Source organism: Trichosurus vulpecula, chromosome 9 (assembly GCF_011100635.1).
Source record: "Trichosurus vulpecula isolate mTriVul1 chromosome 9, mTriVul1.pri, whole genome shotgun sequence".
NCBI lineage: Eukaryota > Metazoa > Chordata > Mammalia > Diprotodontia > Phalangeridae > Trichosurus > Trichosurus vulpecula.
This window is the reverse complement of record NC_050581.1, coordinates 99350388-99376174: the sequence shown is the minus strand read 5'-3', so window position 1 is coordinate 99376174 and position 25787 is coordinate 99350388. Positions and strand designations below refer to the sequence as shown.

At 35.5% G+C, this 25787-nt stretch overlaps 1 protein-coding gene across 1 annotated transcript in view; it reads right to left on the bottom strand.

Moving 5' to 3' along the window:
* The window catches only part of CNTLN (centlein), a 440159-nt gene that overhangs the window by 27613 nt on the left and 386759 nt on the right, over positions 1-25787 (bottom strand). The window contains exons 26-28 of the mRNA XM_036739595.1: positions 17237-17422; positions 16162-16181; positions 13778-13835 (exon numbers count right to left, since the gene is read on the bottom strand). Of these exons, the coding sequence (XP_036595490.1) occupies positions 13778-13835; positions 16162-16181; positions 17237-17422 (264 nt within the window). The remainder of the gene's footprint in view (positions 1-13777; positions 13836-16161; positions 16182-17236; positions 17423-25787) is intronic.

Sequence of the window (25787 nt, the reverse complement as noted above, 5' to 3'; positions counted from 1 at the left end):
AAGTCTGATCACTTCCCCCTTTCTGAACTCTGCAAGTTCCTGACCTGGGGTTGGGTCTGGGCAAAAGTAAACTGCTGCTGGAGTCAGCCACCATCAGTTGGCCAGAAAGCTTTACTGGTTCAGAGTGACAGAACTGCAAGCTTCTCATTAATCTGGAATTCTTGCCCTGGTTATTCCTCTGCAGGTTTCAGTTTGGGTTAGAGGTTGGAACTGTGACCCTGCTCTGCTCCTGAGTATCCAAGGGGTTTGAACCATATTGCTAGAGTTTGCTTCTCAGCTCGCTCTTCTATTGGTACACAACCCAGGACCCTCTACTGCTCACCATCCTGGAATGCCACCCCTAGGCACAGGTCCCCCTGTCATCTATCTGTGACTTGGATTTGGGTAGTGAGTGACAAAGCTGCCAGTCGGCACCTGTTCCCAAATGCTGCATGACATGTCCTCATATTGGTATGAGAAGCTTCTTTTCCCTGGTCCATGGCTTCTCTCTGCTTTGGAATGCGCTGAATATGGCAGGCTCCTGGACAGACCTAATCCTCAGTATCTGCAAACCTTTGTGTATCTCCTTTGCTGATCTTGGCTGGAAAAAAGGACACACTGTAACTTTTTTTCTTGAATTTCCTCATCAGCATTCAGACTGGCATATTTTCTACATCTGTTTGGAAGAGTTTTGTTTTGTTTTGTATTTTTTGGCAGGGAGAGAACTCCCTATACTCCTTTTTGCTACTCAGATATCTTGGTTCCACCTTCCTCAGAGTTGTTTTACTCCATAATGATGTTATCATTGTATAAATTGTTCTTGTTCTGCTCATTTTGTTCTGCATCTAACAGTCTTCCCAATTTCTTCTTCAATTATCCATTTCAGCATTGCTCATGACATAATAATATTCAATTATGTTCATATAACATAATTTGTTTAGCCATTCCCCAATCTTTCAGTTTCCTATTGTTGGATACCATGAAAACATATGCTATAACTATTTGTGTATATATTTTTTCTTTGGGCTATAGTTCTAGAACAGGTAGCACTGATACTGCTAATGTTGGGTAGCTTTTTGGGCAAAGTTCCAAATTACTTTCCAGGATGGCTGGAACAGTCCAGAAATGCACCAACAATGCACTAGTGTACCTGTTTTCCCGCAGCCTTCCAATATTTGTCCTTTTCCTTTCTGTTATCTTTGCCAGTCTGATGGGTTTGGGATGGAACCTCAAAGTTGCTTTAATATATATTTCTCCAATTATTAGTGATTTAGATCGGGAACCCAAGTTTCTGAGAAATATGTTTTGCTAAGAAGCATAAGAATGGACTGAAGAAGATGCCAATAATGACAAAGCCATCAGTGCATGAGCAGAAGCCATCAATATCCTTAGCACCAAGTCCTCAAGTTCAAGCTCCTCAGTCAGTCAGTTATATATGTACCAGGTACCATGCAAAGTGCTGGAGATACAAGAAGAGGCTAAAGACAGTTTCTGCCCTCAAGGGGCTTACAATTTAACAAACAAATACGTACAGATCAGTTAAATACAGGATAAGCAGGAAATAATTAACAGAGGAAAGGCACTAAGATTAAGAGGGGTTGGGGAAGGCTTCCTGTAACAGATGAGATTTTAGTTGGGACTTAATGGAAACCAGGGAGATCAGTAGTTAGAGAGGAGGGAGAGTGCCAAATATGCATGAATAATAGCCAGAGAAAATGCCCAGTCAGGAGATGGAATATCTTTTTTGTAGAAAGAGCCAGGAGGCCAATGTCAAAGAGTATGTGGCAAGAAAGGTAAGAGAAGAACTAGGTTGTGAAGAGCTTTGAATGCCAGAGGATTTTTTGTCTGCCACTGAGTTGATTGGGAACTGCTGGAGTTTGTTGGGTAGGCACAAGGTCACCATGCCTGAATACTGGCCTAAGACTGCTGTCAATTGTTCAGGCCCCACCATTTGCACTATAGTCTTAGCCCTAAGGTCACCAAGCATGACTCTAAGGTTGCCAGAACCACTGACACCAAGGTTGTCAAACTTATTGAACTTAGTGGTTACCAAAGTGGCTGACCCCCAAGGATACCATGTCTGATCCCATGAACACCAAGTCCAAAGCCAAGATTCCTAAGTTCAACTCTAAGGTCAAGGCCAGCAATTCCGAGACTGCTAAGGCCATTGACCCTAAGTCAGCCAAACTCAAAGTTGCTGGTGCTAAGGTTCTTTGGGCTAAACCTACTGGTCTTAAAACTTCAAAATAGTGATTCAGAACAGAAAGCCTTAAATTTTAAACTATGATTGTTGTTTTTTTCAACCAGGGCATCATCATTAATGATTTCATACAAATACAGATAGGGCGCAAGAGTTGGAATCAGGAAGAACTAAGTCGAAATCTAGCCCCAGATATTTATTAGATGCGTGATCCTGGGCAAGTCACCTAACTTCTGTCTGTTTTAGTTTCCTCATCTGTAAAGTGGTGACAACGATAGCACCTGCCTCCTATGATTGTTGGGAAGATAAAGACATAGTATTTATAAAGTGCTTTGCAAACCAAACCTTAAAGTGCTAGGTATATGCTAGCTATTATTACTATAAAGGAAATGAGTCAAAAGAACAGATCGTACCAGGTAAACCTTTCCTTTTTGTTGTTGTTGACAGGATTACTAACCTAGTAGATGAAAAGAATACTATGGATATAGTTTACTTAGATTTTAGGAACATTTTTTATAAAATGCCTCACATTAGTCTTGTGAAGAAGATGGAGAGATATAGACTAGATGTGGACTCCAGATGGATTCAGAACTGTTTAGATGAGCAGACTCAAAGTTAGTGTTACTGGCTTAGTGACAATGTCACAGGTCCCTAGAGGAGTATCCCAGAAATTCGTGCTTGACTTTGTGCTGTTTATAATTTTTATCAGTGACTTGCTTATCAAATTTTCAGATGACACCTAGCTGGGGGGTTGGGGAAGAAGCTAACACAACAGACGACAGAGGCAGTGTCCAAAAAGATCTGGACAGGCTACAGCACCAGGCTGAATAAATTCAATAGCAACAAATATAAAGTTTTACACTGCACAAATATCAGATGGGGAAATCATATTTAGCAGCAATTATTCCAAAAAATATCTCAGAGTCAAACTCGCTATGATTCAGCAATATGGTAATACAGACAAAAAAGCTAATGCAATCTTGTGCCATACTGGGAAGGGCATAGATAAAGGGAAGTGACAACCCCATGGAACTCTGCTCACACTAGACTTTATCTGGAGTACTGTTATTTCCTTCTGGGCACAGAGCTTCAGAACAACACTGATAAGCTAGAAAGTTTCTAGAGGTGAGCAACCAGGATGTTAAAGGGCCTTAAGTTCGAGTCACATGAGGATCAACTGAAGGAAATGAGGATGTTTAGCTTGGAGGGAAGTTGGTTATTCAATAAACATTATTAAGCATCTGTTATGTGCCAGTAACTGTGATAAGTGCTGGAGATACAAGGAAAGGCAAAAGATAGTCTGAGGAGCTCATAACCTAATGGGGGAAACAATATGTAACTAGCTATCTGCAAATGAGTATATAATACATATTGACTAAACTGGAAATAATTGACAGAGGGAAGCACCAAAATTAAAGGAAATCAGGAGAGGCTTCTTGCAGAAGGTGGAATTTTATCTAGGACTTGAAGGAAGCAAGGAGGCAAAGATGAAGAAGGAGAACATTATATGAATAAGGGACAGCCAGTGAAAATGCCTGGAGTCAGGAGATGGAGTGTCTTATTTGAGAGAAGACTTAGTGGAAATATGATGACTATCTTCAAATATTTGAAGGGCTATCGTGTGAAGGAGAAATTAGAGTAGGTTTGTTTGGCCCCAGAAAGCAGAACTAGGATGAGTGCGTAGAAGCTTGATATCATGAAAAAATTCCTAACAATTAGAGGTGTCTAAAAGCGAAACAGCCTGACTCAAAAGGAGGGAGATTCTCCCTTCCCTGGAGGTCTTCAAAAAGAGGCAGGATGTCCACTTGGAAGGTGTGTGTCAGTGGGGTATAGGTTGGACTAGATGGCCACTGGAATAGATTAGATGGAAGTTGGTCCTTTTCGGCTCATTCTGTTCCCCAATGTTGTCCTGCACTCCTTTCCACAGCCATGCATATTCTGCATTGCTCCTCATACCTGCAATACACTTCCATGTTATCTTCACCTACTGAAATCCTCTTCTCCTAAGGTTCAGCTTTGGTGCTACCTCCTCCATGGAGCCTTACTCAATCCTTCTAGTTAGAAGTTACTTTTTCCCACCCCAAATTTTCTTAGAAAAATGTTGGATCTCTCCTTTGTCTTCCTAATATTAGGCTTCACAGCATTCATATTTGTGGGCATGCATCACTTTTATTAGATTTCAAGCTTCTTGAGATCAGGGACTATATTACTTCTCATATTATCATGAAATAATAGATTTGGAGCTGGAAGAAAATTTAGATACAGTCTAGTCCAACTATCTCATTTTATATATTGTAAAGAAGAGAGGTCGGATTTGGATTTCTGTTCTCTGACTCAAAATCCAGCATTCTTTCAATTTTGTCTTGCTGTTTCTATATCACAAACTACTAACACAATCTCTTGTATGCAGTACACACTTACAATAAGTGTTTCATGACTTGTAATGAATATTAACAGCAAATTGCAAGGTTACGCTGAGCAGTTGTAATTGATTATAAGTGGCAAAGGAAAGTAAGATCAAGACATTGTTAAAAAGTTGTGATTACATTGTTAAAAGTCTATAAACTTTGATGGAATTAAAGCTACTTATATCAACTGTACAAACATTTTTTTAAAAAAAAGTATCGTAGATTAGCAAGGATACTTTTTGCCAAGGCCAAAAACAAAATGAAAGTGGTCACATTGATAATTTCATTCAAGATGATAACGCTGGATATGATGAGATATTGGGGACAATTTATAAGTACAAAAGGTTTCCATTCCACTTCACTGAGGACAATTTTTACTTTACCTAGATTCCATCTTAGCCTAGTGATACTGTTTTTTGTTCTGAAAATTAAGGGACTGGAAGAGACTTATCTGTTAACACATTTCCTTCAGTGATCACTCTACATAACAATAAAGTATAGAGATTTCTTGTTTTGAAATATAAGGGAACTGATTTGTTATATATTCTGATCTGATATAGTGTATAAGCTAAGACTCAACTATAGTACTTTTGCCACTATGGCAGAACCTAGGGCCAGCATCCAGTCTGTTCCAATCTAATTCATTATATTCCTATGAAGTGCTAAGACTCTTATAGTAGTACACATGCCAGGGAACTATCTTTGCCAGAGAGTTCTGTCTTTTTTGATGCTCATTATTACCCAGTGTTATAATACAAAACATTTTCTGCCTTCCAGGAATTGAAATGAAATGATTAATTTGTTTAATTTGATTAATAATGATTATTAAATCATTATTTTATTATACTTTCTTTACCTGTTACTTTGAAATTATGAAGGAGTATCACTAAATCTCATGTGGGCCTCTTTAAGAAGAGCTCCAAATTCTGGGAAGGAAAAAGTTTAACTAAAAGGTAACAGTGATACAATTCTGTGAATACAATACGTCAAAGTAATGGAGAAGGCAAGAGGCAAGTATGACAGGTAGAACTGTAACCGACAAGACAGTGTAATAGAAAGCACTGGACTACAGAAGACGTAAATTCAAATCTTAGTTCTCATACTTAATAGCTGGGATACCCTGAGTATCAAGTCCTCTTGTTTTTTTTCTTTATAAAATAGAAATGATACCTGTGCAAGGGTATGCCCAATTTGGACTTTAGCAAAATTGATGGGATAAATATAGAGACAATTCAATATCAGGGTCAAATGCTTTTAGGTGCAAAGGAAGCATCTGGAAGTTGTTCTGAAGGTTTGAGTAATTTATCTGCATTTTAATAGGTCAGGAAAAACAATGAATTTGTTCTAGAGTACAGAAGACCTCAGTCATTTTGTATGAGACTCAACAGGAATTTGGGAAATTTAACTAGATGATCACCCAAAGTTTGGGCTGGAACCCAGCTCTGAACCAGTTGTTTGAAGAAACTGATGCAAACATCCAAGAAGTTCAGCAGCCAAATTAATGTTTTTAAACAGATAGATACACAAGATAGAATCTGTTTTTGGCCCTGTATTGCTTAATTATTTTACCACTGACTTAGATAAAGGCACAGATGGCATGCTTATAAAATGCACAGATACCAGAGTTAAGAAGGATAGCTAACATACTAGGTCCAAAAACATCTTGACAGGCTGAAGCACTGGGATGAATCTAATGAGATAAAATTAAGCAGGGACAAATGTAGTCTTATACTTGGGCTCAAAATAATCACCTTCACAAGTTGAAGATGGAGACCCACACTAAGATACATTGTCAGAAAAAAGATAAGAAGGTCTTAGTGGATTGTAAGCTCAATAACAACCCCCTTATCATAAGGAGTTAGAGATTTTTAGCCTGAAGAAGGGAAGTCTCAGAGGACAAACTATAAGTGCTCAAGTATTTGAAATGTTATGTGGAAAAGGGATTAAACTTGTTTTGTTTGGCCTAGCAGGAAGAACCAGAAACAATGGATAGAAGCTTCTGAAGGCAAATTCGGATTTGATATCAGGAAAAGCTCCCTAATAATTAGAACTATCAAAAAATGAAATGGGCTTCCAAGGTTTTTGGAAGTGGCTTTTGCTACTAAGCAGAAGCTAGAGGACAACCTATCAGGTATTACCTTATCATGTAGTAAGAATTCCTTTAGTATATGGCTTGGATTAAATCAAGGGTTGTTAACCTGAGATAACCACCTTTCTCCCCCCTTCCCCCAAAAAAGTCTGTGGATAGACTGAGTAATTTGTAAACTCGGATGACAAAAGTACTTTGATAACTGTATTTTAATATAATTGGTTTCTGTAGCAATCCTATGTATTTTACTTTATGCATCTGGCTTCACCATTCTGCCAAAGAGACATAAAAAGGTTAAGAATCCTTGGATTTGATAGACTCTAAAATACTGTAACTCTATGTACAGCTGCCATGCAGAAAGGTAATTAATATTGTTTCGCTTGGTCCTACAGGGTAGAACTAGCAGCAATGGTTATCCCAAAGTGCAGTGGGCTGTTGTGGGATGGATCAGGTTCCCATGTTTAGGGGTCTTCAGGAAAAAAGTCTGTTGAGTATGTGGCAGAGGAAAGGAAATATTTTTCAGGAATGGGAGGGCCATGCACTCAAGGGAGTCCCTTTGGACTGTGAAATTCAATGATTCTGTGAAATTTTCTAAAGAAGATGTATCCAATAACTGAAATATGAGTAAAAATATTTACATTATCTATCTCATAGGGCTGATGGGAGGAAAGTGCTTTGTAACCTTAAAGCCCCAAAGTAATTTGAACTATTGTAATTATTTTTATCACTACTAGGAATTAGAGAAGATGAAAAAGAAGAGATGTAGCTGATCCTTATGGAACTTATTCTAGTCATGCATTAATAAGAAAGTATCACTAATATAACTGAAAAAAGTAAAAGACTGTCCAAAGAGATGACCTCAGTATGATTTTGAAATGTAATTCAATAATATTTTCTTAATTGGGAATATAGTCCTTTAATTTTGCAGTCCTGTATCTAGGGTTGCCTTTGGTGAATACAAAACTCATACCTTTGGTGACAGGAAATGCCAAAATGAGAAAATCACTTCAGGGAAAAAAAGGAAAAGCTCACTGAAAAACATTAGAAAGGCAAGAAACATTGGAAAATAAAGAAAAATCATTTACTCAAATAAATGAAATGAAAATGTAATGAAAAAGCAGACACAATAATTCAAATTCAAATATTCTTAACTCTAGATTATCTCTAGTAATAGAATAAAGCAAAAGCATAGACCTAAAAACGTCTTTAATTGACTTTAGAATTTTACTGAACTAATTTGAAATAGTTAAATCTTACTGAGTAGGACCCAGTTAGTTAGAAAACTAAGTTGAATTGTGAGAAATATGAATCACTGGATATTTTTAAAGAAATAGAATTTAACTATTTTTAGCTAGGGTTACCAAAAGAGCAATGGAGAGATGGAAGGTGAGTGTGAGTAGGGTGCAACAGAAGTACAGAGGAGAAATTACTTTTGTTGAATTAAAGCAAGAAAGGATGTCATAAGAGAGATATAGAACCTGCTCCTTTATCTGGTTGTGTGATCTACTCACAGAGTAAAAGCAAGTGATAACTTATGACAGTGGTATCCACACAAGTAAAGAGATCTAAAGAAGGTGGCCAGAACATCGGATGGATCCCTTGTGGAGGTCTTAAGAGAAAAAGGTCAAGAGTTTAACATGATGAAAATGCAAGGATAGTTTTAACGACCTTTGGAAGGTGTATACTCATCAATTAATTGGAATTAACTGCTTACAAAAAGTCCAGCAGAGATGTGAACAACAGAGGTCTTACTAAGTCTGCTTTGATTTACAGGTAAGAATAATTTAAAATTAACACATTAATTACATGCAAATAGTGCTTTTTAAGTTCCTTTAGTTTTCTTTTTCACTAAAGTAGGTTAAATGTCTCTCATGAAATCTTTATAAACCAGTGCTATTAAAACTCTTGACAGATGGACCAACACCAGCAGACTTACTAGGATATATTTTCCTTGAGAGGAGGGGCTATTGCTTTTTCATTTGTATCTCTAGTGCTTAGCAAAGTGCTTGGCATATAGTAAGTGCTTTTCCATTCCATTCTTGAAAAGTATTTTTTCCTCTTAATTTAAAAGTTTCCCCTCAGATTTTTACAGATTTGCTTAACAAATCTTTCATGCATAACTACTGCAAAGATATATTTAAGGCCCAGTCTTGGTACAATTATTAAGAATTCTAAAAAGGGGACATTCTTTTACAATACTTGTATTTGAATATAAATATATTTAAGGTTTGGGTTCCCAACATTTTAAATAAAATAAAGGTGTACTATAAAAGTTCAGTCCCTAGCTTTCTTCTACTTTGACTCCTAAGCAGGACTTGAACATTCCCTGGGTACTGAGTGGGGAAAGTGACTGTGCATTCTGGGTTCAAGGAAAGACACTTCAAATTCACCTTTACTTGCAGCTGTTACTGAGTTGCCAGATGGCAAAAAGACATGATATTAATGTTAATAGAAGGATTATTGGAGCAATTTTTCTGTAACTGTTTTCCATAGGACAATTGGGTAACCCAAAGAAAAAAGCAATAATGGCACACAGGCAAATACCACCTATCTGCTTGCCTGTCAGTGGGTTATACATAATGTGTATAATTAGTAAATGCCAGAAAATCATCCGATGTGGAATTATTGATATGACTGAAAACATCACTGCTTTTTGGTCTGAAACCAATTGCCAATGGAACAATAATGTGTCTGAGCAGGCATGGGTGAATACTGATAAAAGTGGGTGTAGAACTGGGAGATGTTGAATGAAATGCTGAGTGGTGTCATCGTTCAATTTCTCTTTTTAGGTCCTATGAACTGTTTCTGGTGTCTGTTTTTGGCTGTCATCTTCAGACTTTCATTTATACTTTAGACTTACACGGGTCAGAGATTTCCATCTGCTTCTACTCTGAGTCTGGCTACAAAACAGAGAACGCATACTAGTTGCTTCAGTGGCCCTTCTGAGTTGGGCTAATGTGGTTCAAAGCCATTGCATTTCACCTTCCTAGCTACTGAGCTCTCTTGAAATAGGTCAGTTATCTGTGGATTTCCTTGGAATACCAGTTTCTGCTTTATTTGTTGGCTCGGTTCCTACTTGTACTTGGCATAACTCATACAACATATCACCTGGCCAAAAGATCCTCTATCCCTCTTGGATTTGGTTTCCTTTATTTCTCCTTAGGCTCCTTAATCATTGCGGTTGTCTTGTGAATTTTAAGAGCTCCCTGAAAGTGAAAGGGGAGCTTTGACAGGGTCTGTCTCAGAAAAAGTCAGTAAAATTTTATTTTACAGAAGAAGTCTGTAAAGTAATTTGTCTCCAGATAAATCTGGAGTATTTTATTCATCTTTTTTTTAAACAGTAAGTTTCTTTTTTATTAATGAACATTATGGATGATTGAGTAAAAACTGGAAGTTTGAGGAGAAAAGAGAACAAAAGACAAATAACTGAGACCCTGCTGAGGAACTGAATATCACAGTCCTGTTTTGAGTACCAAATTCCCAATACAGAAGAAACACCAATATATTTTAGTGGCTATCTCTGATGTAGGTTTACTTCTAGTGAACCAGATGCACACAATGTATTGTGTTAACTAGTTAAACAAATAAGTCCATGCTTCTAATAAAATTAGAAAGACATTTACAAACAGCACAACAAATTTTAAAAGAAAATTCATGAATATTTAAAGTTAAGATGTGACTAAATGAAAAAAGTGAAGGGTGAAATAGAGATTTTTAATTAAATATTGGTCATGCACCCAGACATGTTCTTCATGAAATATGGAAAAAGCCCATTCATGCTAGTATAAAAATTTAACAAACCAAAAATTACCAAGTTGACATCCATTTAACCTTATTTAAGGCATCTGTATATTCTGCATCCATTGTAAAATACAAAATTTTTGAGTTTCATATCTCATATTGTTCACATAGCACTTTTCAGTATCAGTTTAATGTGTACTAATGCACTGGACACAAAGTAGAATAGTTTTCTAATTTCAAATGAGTATTTTATCAATACATATTTTCACTTAAGTGAATACACACACAGACACAAGAAACCACCTTTTATACACTGTCAAAAACAAATCAATGGATTAATACCCAATACTTTATAATGAAAAATAACAGCCAAGTCCAAGCCAACTTCCTAGAACCATATACTTTTAACTCATAAGGCATAAACTGAATTGAAGGATCTCACAGCTATATGGGAAATTCAGAAAGTGAAAATAGAACAATTAAAAATTCATTTGAGAAATTTTTTTTTCTTTTGTAGCAGATTCTTATTTTGGCAAAATAACAATCTATCGATGTTTTGCTTCACTCTGCCTGGGTAAACAATCATAATGACATCAGTGAAATTTTTACCTCAATCTTTCAATTGTATTTTAAATATCATTCAGCAACTAATTAACTATTACATTATTTTAGACAATGAGCACAATTTTTCCATAGATTGAAGATAATGTAAATGCAAGTATGAGAACTGTGTCTGTCTGGCAAAGAGTCATGAACTAGATGGCAGGCATACGATTGTAACTCTTTAGCTTCTTGAAATTCCAGAGCTGAACTAAGGTTCAGAAAAATTGGTATGAAAAGAGGTATCTTTTCTCAAACTCTGGACAAACACAAACTCAGGAGTAGAAAGAGAAGTCTGGTAAAACTGAGATATGTTATAGTTTATAGATTTTCCTCTTGGGTATAATTATGAAGTGGCATTCAAGTGAAAACTCTGAAGCCTATATTCCCACTCCAACACCGCCCCCCCCAATCCAACACATTAGAAAAACCACCTATGTCAGTAATAAAATAAAAAGTCTTTGACTTTTTAAATGTTATCTTACTATCGCAGTGGAATAAAATTAGCTTGAAAAATGATCTAAAGGGATATGATGCAGTTCATTATGTATAACAGCAACAGCAGCGGTTTCCCAGTGTTCATAAAGGCTGCTCCATTAAATTTACCTCCAGTCAATAATTAGGAGTCCACAAATAAACCGAGGCAATTAAATCAATACTGCTGGGCAATTATATTCCTGAGTCCAGGCTCAGTGGCACAAAAAGACCCTATATCAAGCTGTAGTATTAAGTGGTCTGCCGCAATTTTCAACAGGGCATTTTCTGGACAGAATAAGCAGCCTGGAAATGGATGATCTCAAGTTTGTACATGTATATGAAATATGTGTGTGTATACACACACACACACACACACACACACATATATATATATATATATAATATGTATCATGCAAGAAAAGTATTTTCTAGTATCATTAGAATTTATAAAAAAAGTAATACTTATATTTAATGTTTTAGAATCCTAATTTATATTTATAGAATTCCAAAACAGAAAGAAGTTTAGTCACACTAACAAGGGCAAAATATTTTTAAATGTTATTCAATTCATTTTTATTCACTGCCCTGGTAAGAAAATCTGACATAGATATAGCCATTTCTAAAATCACTTTTGAAGAATTGGCAGATATGAAAGTCCTGGCTCATAGATTTAGAATAGAGAGGGATCTGACAGGCAGTCACTCTCATTTTACAGATAAGGAAATTGAGGCCCCTCAAGGCTAAGTGGCTCGTCTGATATCACCTGGGCACAAGTAGCAGCTCTAGGATGGGAACTATGGTCCCTGGATTCCAATTCCCTGCTCTTTCTTCATGCTACCTAGAGAACCTGCCATTTAGTACTTAAACATACCCCTGTATACATAACTGCATGGTTTATTAATAAAACACTTCATAAACACTCTCTCCATTAATTCTCACAACAGCTTTGGGATGGGGCACTGAGATATGGGATGAGATTGAGAGGTGTTAAATGTGACTTGCAAAAGGTCAGATGGGAACAAATGGTAAAAGCAAGACTGGAACTCATAACTAAGACCACCAACGAATGCAGTGTTATTTCTACCACTTCATGCTGTCTGTTTAAATAGCAGATCCTCAATAATATCAGGTATTACTTAATGCAACTGATTTGGGTTTATAAAATAGTATTATAAACATAAATGCTGAATGTATCATGTTTTACTTATTTTTGGTATTACTCAAACCAGACCAATGAATAGCATTTTGCAAGTATTAAAAGAAATTTGTTTTCTATAAATTATTGATAATATTTGAATTGTAAAATGGAAATATTTTTAAAATATCTGCATAACCAGTTTGTAAATAGAAATCATTTGAATTTTTTAGCATGTGTACTTCAACTATTTTCTTCTTTCATGGGCTACTTTTAATACAAAAATCAAGATAAGAGCAGGAACTATAAGGAAAAGTTTTAGAATACATTACATGTTGTGAGTGATGTCAAAACAGAGTCTGACTATGACTAGAAAAGCAGGGCTCTCACCTGCCAATAAACTGCCCTTGATCACTTACAAGAGGGGCACATCCCAGCAGACTGTGTGTGTATTAAAAAAATACTTGAAAGAGAAGAAAAAGTATCACACAGGTCACAGCAGCAGTCTCAATAGACCCCTCAGGGATTTCAAGTAGTCTCAGCCTTGTCATCCTCTATGCAGCTTTCCACTCTGCCCAGAAAATGTCGATAGGAAAATGTTTGAGGGGCCTCTGGTGGAAATTTTTTCATTCTTTCTGCATTGACAGGATGCCAAATCAATATTTACTTCCCACTAACAAGCTGCTCGAGGTCTCAGTAGAAAATATTGTAGAGAATGCGGGAAGACACAGTAATAAACAGCTGTCTGGCTGTGAGGAAAACATGAATTGACTGGAAACAGGTCCATAGTAAAAGGTCACTGAGACCCATGAACTCCTCAGGTGTCCATATCAACTACTAACTTTAAAGACACATAATAAAGAATCTCTTTTCCTAAGAGGTCTAAGGAATAAATCCTTTTCAATCTACCAAACATATAGATCAACCCAATAATTTAGTTAATACACTTGCCAAGGCTCTCTATGTTAAATTAGCAAATACAAATAGGGTTAACTTTCCTTTCTGTTAGCATAATTCCTTATATAATACAAGTGAATAATATGAAGATGCTAGTAACATTATAAAACAAGAGAAATACTGTTTTAAATAAAAGAAGGCTTTGAATTAAGATAAAGTTTTAATATAAGAAGCAGGAAAAGTAGAAATACCTGTCCTTCAAGAATTTTATTAATGTTTATTAACCACTCCTTATCTTGTTCACAGGCCCTCCTTGCTTTTTTCAATTCCTAAACAAACAAAAAAGTAAAATGTCAGTATCAATTAAGTTTATCTAAAATAAAATCACAGATCATATCATCAGACATCAAATATATCTGCTCAAAGAATGAGGAACTGGCCTGCAATAGATACCAAAAAGACTGACTACTTTCTAAAATTCAGCATTCATTTTGTATCTTTAAATCATAAGTGCCTAACAGATGACTAAAAATTATTATTGTCATGTATGCAGAAATCAAGTCCACAGAACAGCAACTCAAAAATGTGTTTTGTATATATGAATTTACAAAGTGGGTTTAAAAAAATAAAATGTAGAAACAATTTCAACTGAATTACTATTGCCATCAAGCTATACAAAGTAACAAACATACTGCTCTGTCTTCCTAGGGGCACTTGGATCACTGTCTTTAAGCGAAGAAGAGGAATCAGACCTCTGCTACTTGGCCCCATGAGGAAAAACTAGGAGTAAAGGGTAGAAGTTATAGAAAGGAAAATTTATCTTGTTATAATGAAAAACTCCTTAGCAATTTGAATTATACAAAAGTGGAATGAGCTGACTTGGGAGGCAGGAGGTTGACTATCACTGGAGATTCTGACACGCAGGCAGAATAATCACTGATTAGGTAGGCTGTAGAAGGGGCTACTGTTTAAGTATGAGTTGCTCCACCCAAACTCATATTCTGAGATTATCTGATATTTTCTTCTCTTATATAGGATTTTATTATGTGTTGTGTTTGGTAGGTAGATATCTGTATTAGTAATAAGCCTTAAAACAGTATAACTGCATACTTCCACTATATTAAAAACTAAATTTTTTTTATAGTTTCCTAATAAATAAGTAAAGAACCTGACTTAATGGCTGGGATCAAGGCAGGAGTAGATCATAGGGAGTAGATTTCACGGCTAGGGCTGGAAGGGACCTCAGAGGCTCTATAATCTTTAGTTTTGCAGATAAAGAAACTGAGGCAAAGGGAGATTGAGTGACTCACCTGAGGTCACACAAAGAGTAAGCACCAGAGTAGGAATGTGAAATCAAATTCCCTGAATCCACTGTAATGCTATTTCTATTGTATCACGCGAAAGTAATTAAAACTAAATAAAAATGATTGTGCTATTGGTATATACAAGAATCATTAAGAATCACTGAATTTTAGAGTTCAAAGGACCGTTGCAAACCCTCTAGTGCAACTTTATTTGACATGTAAGGAAAATGAGGCCCAGAGTCACAATTAACTAAAGGTATACTCAAGTGTTAAAATAAAACAAAAACCATACTATAGAATGCAAATGTATCACTAGATAAACTAGGAGGTAATTATGTAGATTGAAAAAAACCTATCATTTTAAGTAGGATGTCCCAAAGGCTTCTCAAATTCAACATGCCCCAAATTGAGCCTGTCTTTATTTGTAAACTCATCCTTCTCTCAAATTTCCTGACTTTCGTTTAAGATATTATTACCTTTCAGTCACTGAGGTTCACAGACCATCCTTCTCTCTTATCCCTCACATCCAAACAAGTTGCCAGACTGGTCAATAACATCTCCATAAAATATCTTTTATCTTTTCCCTTCTTTATACTATGGCACAACCATCAAGACTTCATCACTTATTTATTGACTATTACAATAGTCTCCTAGTTAGTCCATTAATAATAATAATACATGTGCATGCATATTTTATTATAGTTATCATTGTCATAGTGTCTATGTGTCAGACACTGTGCTAAGCACTTCACAAATATTTCATACTGTCTCACACAACCTTGTGAGGTAGATGCTATTGTCCCCATTTTGCAGTTGAGGAAACTGAAGCAAACAGAGGCTCAGTGACTTGCCCTGAGTCACACAGCTAATCAGTATCTGAGGGTACATTTGAACCTAGATTTCCCTGAGTCCGGGATCAGTGTTCTAAGCACTGTGCTACCTCACTGCCTGCTTTCTGTGTTCATGCTCTCTAATCCATGCTCCATCCAGCTACCAAAGGGATATTCCTAAAGCACAGGTATGATCATGTTATCCCTCTGCTTGAGCAGCTCCATTGGTTCCCTCTTGCCCTTATGATAAGATCCAAATTCCTCTATTTGGCCTTTGACCTCTCTACAATCTAGCTCTAGTCTCCCTTTCCTAGTTTACCAAGTATTACTTTTCTTCAGGCACTTAATAGTCTAGTTTGGTCTTCTTCAACAATGAACAACAAACCACAAAGTCAAATTGGCCTGCTTATATTTCCCTATACATTTCATTCCTTTGCACCTGTCTATGCCTTTGAATACGCTGTTTTCCATGCCTGTAATTCACTCTTTCCTCACTATCACTTTTTAGAATCTCTGGATTCCTTCGAAGTTTAAGTGTCATCTCCTGTAATAAGTATGTCTATCTTGATTCCTCTGGTCTTTAGTGCCCTTATCCCTAGAATTTTCCTTTCTGTCTCAGGAAGGTTCTTTCCTGAAATGGCTGAGCCATGCTTCATTTTATTCCCTATTCCCCAACTCAACTTTTTGACTAACTCATCAACTACCTTGCTATGAGCAATACCTTCACCCTCAGTTCCTGTTTTTGGAAGGGATGTGTCAATCTACTGTTTTATGACCCCATTAACTCACCCGGTAACTTTCCAGACCAAAGTACTCTTCCCTGGTCACCACTGTACTATTTGTATTGTAAACTTGGCCTCCTCCCCATGCCAGTCTTAATTAAAACATAAGTTTCTTGAGGGCAGGACCTGTCTCTGATTGTGCATTTATGTGCCTACTGCTTAGCATAGTGCTTAGGGTATAGTAAGCACTTAATAAATGTTTTTTTTTCTTTTGTTCACATGTAGGTACATATGTAGTTATAAATATATCATTTATCGCATCTATTATATGGATTCAACCAGGAAGGAAAAGCTTTTTAATAATAAAATTTTAAGCTTTAAATAATTACCTTATTAAATTTTCAGTGGCAATAACTTTGGATTCAACCAGTATACACAAGGTATCTATCACTCCTTTATGTTACTTAAAAGATAAACAGCTTAAATCAGTGATGTCAAACTAACTACATCTACTGATGGATTAAAAATAAGTTAACAAGATATAGAATACAATTAACTAAAGAAGGGAAGTGGAAAGAAGAGGCATGAACAACTGAATTGTCTCAAAGTTATTTTAAGATGCTGCATAAACCTTGATTACATAGCTAAGTTTCTGTAGACTGTTTTGAGCATGCATCTTGTCTTGATGTATTTCTTCAGTGGCAAAGTGTCAATCCTTATTTTTTTTTCTCTTACAGCTGAAACTACTAAGAGTCATCAAACAAGTAAGTCATATTTTAATTGAAATTTAATTAAACTGAAAAAGCCATTAATTTAAAAAATGATTATTACAAAAGCCATTTAAATTCTCTCACCTCTTCATCTTCTGAGTCTAGCATTTCTTCCACATCAGTTGGTGAAATGTTTAGGATAGAAGCTGCTAAACACTGGACTTTTTGGGTTGCAGTTTTGGTAAGTGTCTTATTGTGCTCTATTTTTTTAATACGTCTCATTTGCAACCTCATCTCTTGGACATTATGTTGTATTTCTTTAACTAAAGCCTGTAATGAACAATAAATTGAATTTCTAAGGCAAAAGAACCTAAAATACTATATAAAACAAGTAAAACACATTGAATTTAAAGTAATCAGGAAGTCAAAATATGGGGCGATTAATATCCCCTCCCATTATTGGGTTTACTCTGTAATGAATATTTGAAGACCTTTTGCAAAGACATGACATGCTCCTTGCTTTCAGAAAGTATATGCACTGTATATACACAGAAGAGATGAGAGCAAACTGAAAAGCACAGCAAGTGGTTTTAATGATTCAGAACTTGAACTTATTTTCCTTGTTCAGACTTAACGTTACTTAAGTAATGCTATCTGACTGATGTCCAATTCATTCTTCTGAACAGCATAATAAGGTTGTCTTTTCTACCCAGCAGCCAAATCCTTGCTTCCCACTAGACCTGACCACAATGCTACATCTCTCAAACTGTCTTAGCATTCTGTTATCTTTAATACATTTCTGATGTTCCAGATAATCAATGCTGTTAGAACTAATTCTATTAACTGGTAGTCATCTAACACTGCCTTTAAGCCACTTCCTTCTATATATTTTGTGTTAGATAACATTTAACGTAAACTACTTCCATATACTTCTTATACTACTAGTCCTGAAGAGCTACCAAAAACCATCTCTTCCTGGATACTATGCCACTCATCTTGTCAATTACCTTCAGTGATTTCCAAATGCCTCTAGAATAAAACATAAATTCCTTTGGCTCCAACCTACATTGTACTTTTCAACCTCATGATTCATTATTCCCTTTCCCTAACTCGAAAGGAGAATCAATTTGATTTCTTGATATTCCTCACATTCTATCTCTTTTTTCTGGACCTTTTCACCTCTGCCTCAAGTGCCACCTTCTACATGAAGTCTTTCCTGGCTTTACCAATTGCTAGCGTCCTCCCTCAATAAACTAACTTTTAGTGATTTTGTACTTTTCCTGTATACACATGCTGAATTCCCAAACTGAGGGTAAGATCCTTGAAATCAGGGATTATTTCATTTTTTTGTCTTTTCATCTCTAGCCCCTTGTACAATGACTGTTACACATAAATGTTTGTTGATTTATTTATTTATGAGTAATTGGATGCTTTTAATATATTCATTAATAGTTGAACCCTCCATTAGAATGCAACAAAGTATATATGTAGTACTCTATTAAGCTGACCAATATACTAATACCACCCTCCCCCCCACCCCAAAATGCATATCAAATAAACCCAATAAGAAAACTTCACTTTGCTTAGGATACTTTTAAAAGAATTTTAATAATACATTAAAAGAATAGTTTGTTCTGAATATTTTTTTACCCCAGAGCCAGCCAAATTATCAATAGAAAAAATAAGACAAAAAAAGTGATCATCAAGTAAGGAGGGGATGTACACTGAGAGAGAAAAAAATGTGGCAAGAAAAAATCTAAAGGAGAATAAAAGAAAAGTAAGGAAAAATGGCTAAGGTACAGAAAGTAATGAAGAGAAAATGATATAAAACCATCACTTCATGTGGCATAGTCCCACAACTGTTTTATATCATCATCTGGTGAATCACTCCAGGGACTTTAAAAAGTTATATTTCAAATGAAAAAGCGCACTTGACATCAGGCAGTGCTCAACTAAGAATGTTTCATTCTACAAAGGAGCTCAGAAGGACTTAAAGGCAATATAGAATTGTTCTCAGCTACAGAAAATACCAAATGGCAACCATTTTGGATAGGTTGCATGTTACCATTAAAACAGATGTCCAGGTAGACAGCTACTTGAAGTGATGATGTTAGCAAAATGAAGAATTGGGCTAAAAATCAATTCAAATAAATAGCAAAAAGAAAATAGAAATGAGCTCCTCCCAAAATAAATCATGAATCTACAAATATGTGGTAGAAATCACTAATGACCTTAATACTTTCAAACTGCAAGATATAATTGTGTAGGCAGAATACCTAGCACTAAAGTTTATTATCATTAACTATAAGTATTACTGTTATTGCTATCTCATTCTCATCTTTTAAAATGGCTTTTGAATGAAATGGTTCTGGGACAAGTCCTATTATTTTTTTCATATACAGTGTTCTGCAGACTATTGCAGAAGTGGATAAATAGCTTTTTTTTTTTTTTTGGTAATTGACTAAAAGTATAAGGATGTAAGCTTATCCTCTAGAGAGTCACTGAAAGCATATTTAGGACACCTCTACTAGTAGACAGAATGGCAGGGATGGGATGTTTCTCATGCTGTGCTCATGTGATTCTGATCTCCTTTCCCAGGTCTCTCTGTGTTAAAAACTTTTCATTCCACATTGCTTGTAATGATGACAGCTATTAAAATATTGTTTTTATTTATCATTATTACAATATAATTATTAACCACACATATTAAATACCTAATACCATTAACTTCTCAAGGTATTACTGTAAGACAGTAGAGTTACAGAAATTCTATCAATTTCATCTAACTAGAATGTAAGCTCTTAGAGGGAGGATGAAAAGTCTTATTCATTTTTGTATCCTCCATAGTGACATATTGCCTTTTACTCATAGGGGCTGGTCACATGGTGAGGCCAAAGAATGACAGGTGGACAATGGTATACTTCCCTAGTAACATTTAGTTATCAGGAGAAAGAGAGGAAGGATTCTAGAATGTTGAGTGGACTCCCTAAGAGAATTTATGGGAAGATACAGAAAACAAGTGAAATGAATGAGCAGCCAGCTATCAATGGGCTGTAATCTGCATCACTAAGGAAGAGAACTTCTAAAATGATGAGATCACAGATCCATTTGGGTATTTGATTATTTACATTTGTATTTAATATTTATTTAAACTATAAAGTTTAACTATTTTCACCTATAAAACCTTTCAGTAAAGTTGAATAATAGAGTTTCAACACCTCTTCTTTCCCTTCCCCAACTTTCCATGCAGGGCCAGACAGAAAGAGGAAAATATAAGAAATCTGAGAAACAAATCAAAAGCTTAGAATCAAGGCATGATATATTACTGATGGGGGATTTCAGTTATACAAACATTAGATGAGGTGCGCTCTCTCTCTCTCTCTCTCTCTCTCTCTCTCTCCCCCCCCCCCCCTCTCTTTCTCTGTATGTGTGTGTGTATAGAATGCAGAATACTGAATTGCTTTTGCCTTAATTTAATGGTAATTTCACTCTTCAAAAAGGTAGAAAAACAAAAAGGGGAAAATTCTGTTCTAAATCTGATTCTTTCCAACAAGAAGTGTCTTTCTGAAGTGGAAGTGATGGGAACCTTGAGGTGATATACTTAATTGTAATTTTACTTCTGTTAGCTCTCCTGTGAAGAATGATACCCAACATGACTAATGAAATAATAGCGATATCCCCTAGCCTTCCTTCATAAATTCAAGTCACTTGGCTCCCAGGAAGCTGAAATAACTGTCAGGTATAATTGTAACATCATTGGTTGTAATCTTCAAAAGATTATGGAGAACTGGAGAAGTACCTTATCATCAGAGAAGGACAAATATTCCAATTTTCAAAAGCTAAGGAACAGAGTCTGAAAATTCTAGGTCAGTAAGTTTGCTCCTGGCAAAACTCTAGAACATCTCATTAAAGATCCACTTCAGGACTTCTGGAAGGCAAGATGGCAGAGTAAGCAGTAAATTGCTGTAGCTCTCCCATATTTACCTCCAAACAACCAAAAACAGTATGCCAGAACAAATGCTAGAACGATGGAACCAGCTGAAAAACAGGGTGGAGCAGTCTTTTAGCCCAGGAGATTGGGGGGATTGGCAAGAAAGGTCCATCTCACTCTGGTAAAAAGGAAGTGCATTCCAGGACAGGAAGCTGAACTAACCTTATTTTCATTTTTGACAAGATTACTAAACTGGTAGATAAGAGGAATGCTATAGACATAGGTTACCTAGATCTTAACAAAGCATTTCACAAAATTTTCATGCTATTCTTATGGAAAAGATGGAGATATTGGCCAGATGACAATATTCTTAGGTAGATTCAGAACTGGCTGAATAGCCAGCAAGAAAGAAGGAACATTAATAGTCTAGTGTCAGCTTAGAAGGAGTCCTTCAAGTACCCATAGATTTGCTAAGTTGAGTACTGCTTAGCAATTTTGTCAGTGATGTAGATAAGTGCCTAGATGGCATGTTCATAAAATCTACAGATGACATAAAAATAGGAAAGACTGCAAACACACTAGATACCAGAGTCTGGATTCAAATAAATCTCTACAGGCTAGAGCAGTGAGATAAACTGAATAAAATAAAATTTAGTACGATCGAATATAAAGTTTCATGTAGGACAAGTATGAGACAAAGAAGTGATGATTAGGTAGCAGTTTGACAGAAGGAAATGCAGACTCTAAAGGACTATGAGTTCAATGACTCACTGGTACAATATGACAGCCAAGAAACCTTAACAAGCACTGAGAATCATAACTTCCAGGAATAAGGAGATGATAGTTCCAATGTAGTGACACATAACATCTAGAGTGACTATTTTCAATCCTTGGCACTGTATCTTGGGAAGAACTTTGATAAGCTGGAAATATCCAGAAGTAGGCAAAGAAAAGTGAAGAATATGAATAATCAAATACAATCATCTATATAATCACTCCAAAGCAGTCATTTAAAGCCCTATTGTAAATGGTGAAAAGGCATACACCGTTCAGCTTTTCACTTGAGAATGGCATATTAACTATCAAGTTCATTTAGTTAATGACTTCTGTCATTGCACTAGTGGCTTGAGTTTAAAAAGTGAGTCATTCATTCCCTTCTGACAAAAATGGCCAGGCACGATTATTACGTTGTAAGTAAACGGTTCCGAAAAATCTAAAGCTCCATATAAATGTCAGCTATTATCATTATTAATAAGAAATATATGAAAGAGAGAAGGTGACAGTGAGTTAGTGCTAGATAACAAATGGAGGTACTGGGCAGAACAATGAAGTGGAAGCTTAGAGATCTAGGTTCTAGGGAAGCTTTACAACTAGCCTAGATTTGTGAGCTTAGATAAATCGTTTCATTCTCTGAGTCTCAGTTTTTTCAACTCTTAAATGTGGTGACTAGATTATTAAGATCCTTTCTAACTTTAAAGTTCATTAACTCTGCTTCAATTAATCAAAAACATTTGTTTGATTGTTGATCATTTGCTTTAGACATAAAATGTAAATGCCCATAATGTAGCATATTTTATTCAAGGCTCTGAAAATACATGCTCAACAGTAATCTCATTAAGTTATTATTAGATAATAGCATTTACTTCCACTGGTAAATACACCTAAGAATAGAATACAGAATAACTACTTTAGTGGCAAATGTCCCCAAGTGGCACCTACATAAAAGCAATGGGCTATTTCTGCACTGGACATTTGTTTATATGGTAATTAACAAATGGTAAAGGGATCCTTTCTCTAAAATTTTTACCTTGGGGCCTTAAAATTTAAGCTCTCAACTCTACTTATATCCATAAAAATTATAGAAGAAGATTCTTAAGGGACACTTGGATAAGTTAAGCATCTAAGAAGGAACAAAAAATCTCAAGTGACAAGAAACAGATGCAATCAAAAGGACTGGGTTTTTCTTTTTTTTTGATTTTTACAAATGTTCTATATTTTCCCAAAAGTTTCATTTATGGTTACTAGTTTGGTATTTATTTTTCTTTCAGCTAATTTAAGCAGCTTGTATTTCTATGGACTATTTTAAATAAATTATCTCATTCTTGCATTAAACTAAACTAAAATCTTTTTGTGGCTTTGTCCACAATGTATACAGCCTATGAGTTACCACAAAATAAACCTAGTTTTATCAGGTAAAACCCAAGATGCTCCCACAGGAAACTCAAATTCACCAATGTAATACCGCAGATTCAATAACTGAAACTTTCACGGAGTTTTCATTAGTCAAATACCTACACGAATAGGGCTTCTACAACATTATTTTTAAAAAGGTAGATTTCTAAATTACTCATAATTTATAATGATTAATAATTTCTTGAGAAATGATTGTAAAAGATGGAGTACTAACCTTATCCTTTTCAGATTTCAATCTGTACAAATGCATTCAGCTTATTCCAACTCCCGTTGTAGTTTCATAAGAATGCATTATTCTTTTTAAACTTAATTCTGACAGTAATGCTTTGTGTTTGAAGACTGTATGCTCTAAGAAAGAATGTGGCTTCTATATGACTTTCTACATAGTTGTTGCAATTTCAGTCTTTATTAAGAGCAAAACTCATGCCAAAAAGAAGATGCAAGTTCTGTCTTGGGAAAGACCTTTCTTTATAAAATATTTCAGAATAAGAAGCACATAAGTACATCATTCATCACAAACTCAATGACATAATATTTTAATGTCTTATCCACAACTACCTATAAACTGCTACTTTCAGGTAAGACCACTGAATTCATAGCTTTAAGGCCTTTAAATGTTAAAATGTATTCACTTTGGGAAAAGCAAATGTGGCTAGGCTGAGTCGATAGAATGTAATACTAAATGAAGCCAAATATTTATATTTTCTCTTCAACATTTTATCATTCGTTATCTTACTTTGTTTTATACCTCATTGTCCATCCTCTAACATGGTTCTCTCCTGGTTTTCCTCTGACCTTTCTAATTGTTCCTTCTCATTCTTTAAGGATGTATTTTGAACCCCTTTCTCTTCTCCCTTCATATCAGAGGTTCTTTACTACTTTTTTTGGTGTCATGGACTATCTAGTGAAGCCAATGGACCTCTTCTTAGAATTATATTTTTAAATTCATAAAATACAAAGAATTATAAAGGAAACCAATTATACTGGAAAATCATCTATCTATCTATCTATCTATCTATCTATCTATCTATCTATCTATCTTTTCCTGCCCAAATTCATAGTTCCTGTGAAATATATTCACAGACTCTTAAGAGGCTGTGGACTCCAAGTTAAGGATACCTGCTTTATACCATCTTACTTAGGGATCTCATCAGCACCCAGAGGTTCAATGATCATATCTATGCTAATGATTCTCAGCTCTATTTATACAATCCTAACTTCCTAACTTCTCTCCTGACCTACGGTTTCACATCATCAACTACCTATGGATCGTCTTGAACTGGATAGCCTGTAGACATCTCAAACTCAAAACAGAACTCATTATCATTCCAAACTCTTCTCTCTTTTAACTTTTCTATTACTGTCAAGGATACCACCATCCTCCTAGTCATCTAGGGTCCTAATTCAAGTTTCATCCTCAAATCTTCACTCATTTATCCCACATATTGAATCTGATGTCATGTCATTTCTACCTTCATTTCTCTTCCTCCTTTTAATTTTTAATATCCCGATCACCCTCATGAAGACTTTAACCCTTTCTTATCTATAGTAGAAAGACTGAAAAGTAGAATGGGACAATCAAAACTCAATTATGCAATGAGAAATTGAAGTCAAAAGAATAGGACATGCATAGTGTCTGCTATTTTAAAAGTGACATAAATATCAGTAGGAGAGAACATTTAAGAATTATTGCACTTTCTGAAAACCATGACCAAGCAAAAAATATCTATAGTATATTTCAAGATATCATAAAACTGCCGAGAATTATTAGAACAAAAGGGCAAAAAGAAGGAATCCACAGATCATCACTTAAAAGAAACTACAAACTTAACACATCCAGAAAAGTCACAGTTCAAAATTGGACCTTAAAGGTTAAATTTAAAATAGTTCAAGGAACCAGGGGGAAAAATATCACCATAAAGGAATCACAGTTGGGATCACCCAAGATTGTGTAGCATTTTTTTTAAATAGGAAAGAAAAGAATAGAATGTATTCCAAAAGGCAAAAGAAAAAGCTTACAACCAAAAGTTTATTCTGCAAAACTGATTATAATCCTAAAGGGGAAAATTAGCTCTCTTATAAAATAAGTGACTATCAAATGTTCCTTTGAGAAAACCAGAGCTAGGTATAATCTCTGAAATGCAAATAGAAAAAATAAGAGAGATCTAGAAAGGTTTGAGTAATCTGAAATGAATTCAATGATAATCAAATACTTACATCCTAATAAATAGAGAAGAGACTATTGTCCTTTCAGAATCTCACTGTCTTCGAGGGGTAAAAGAAGCAATAAAGTACCCGGGTGTAGTTTTGTTTTGTTTTGAGAAAGTAAATAAAAGGAAGAGGGGAAAGGAAACACATTAGGGAAGATATAAAAAAGAAGGGGAAGTAACTTACTATTTCTCATTATTGGTGTTCTTCAGAAGGAAAGTATACAAACAGGAAGGTGGGAACTGGGAGTGTGAACATTTCATGAAACTCATTTTTGTTTGAACTAGAGAAAGAAAGACTGAACACAGACAGACAGATGCCCAACCACCCTCTTCCCCGACATATGCATACACATACCAGACA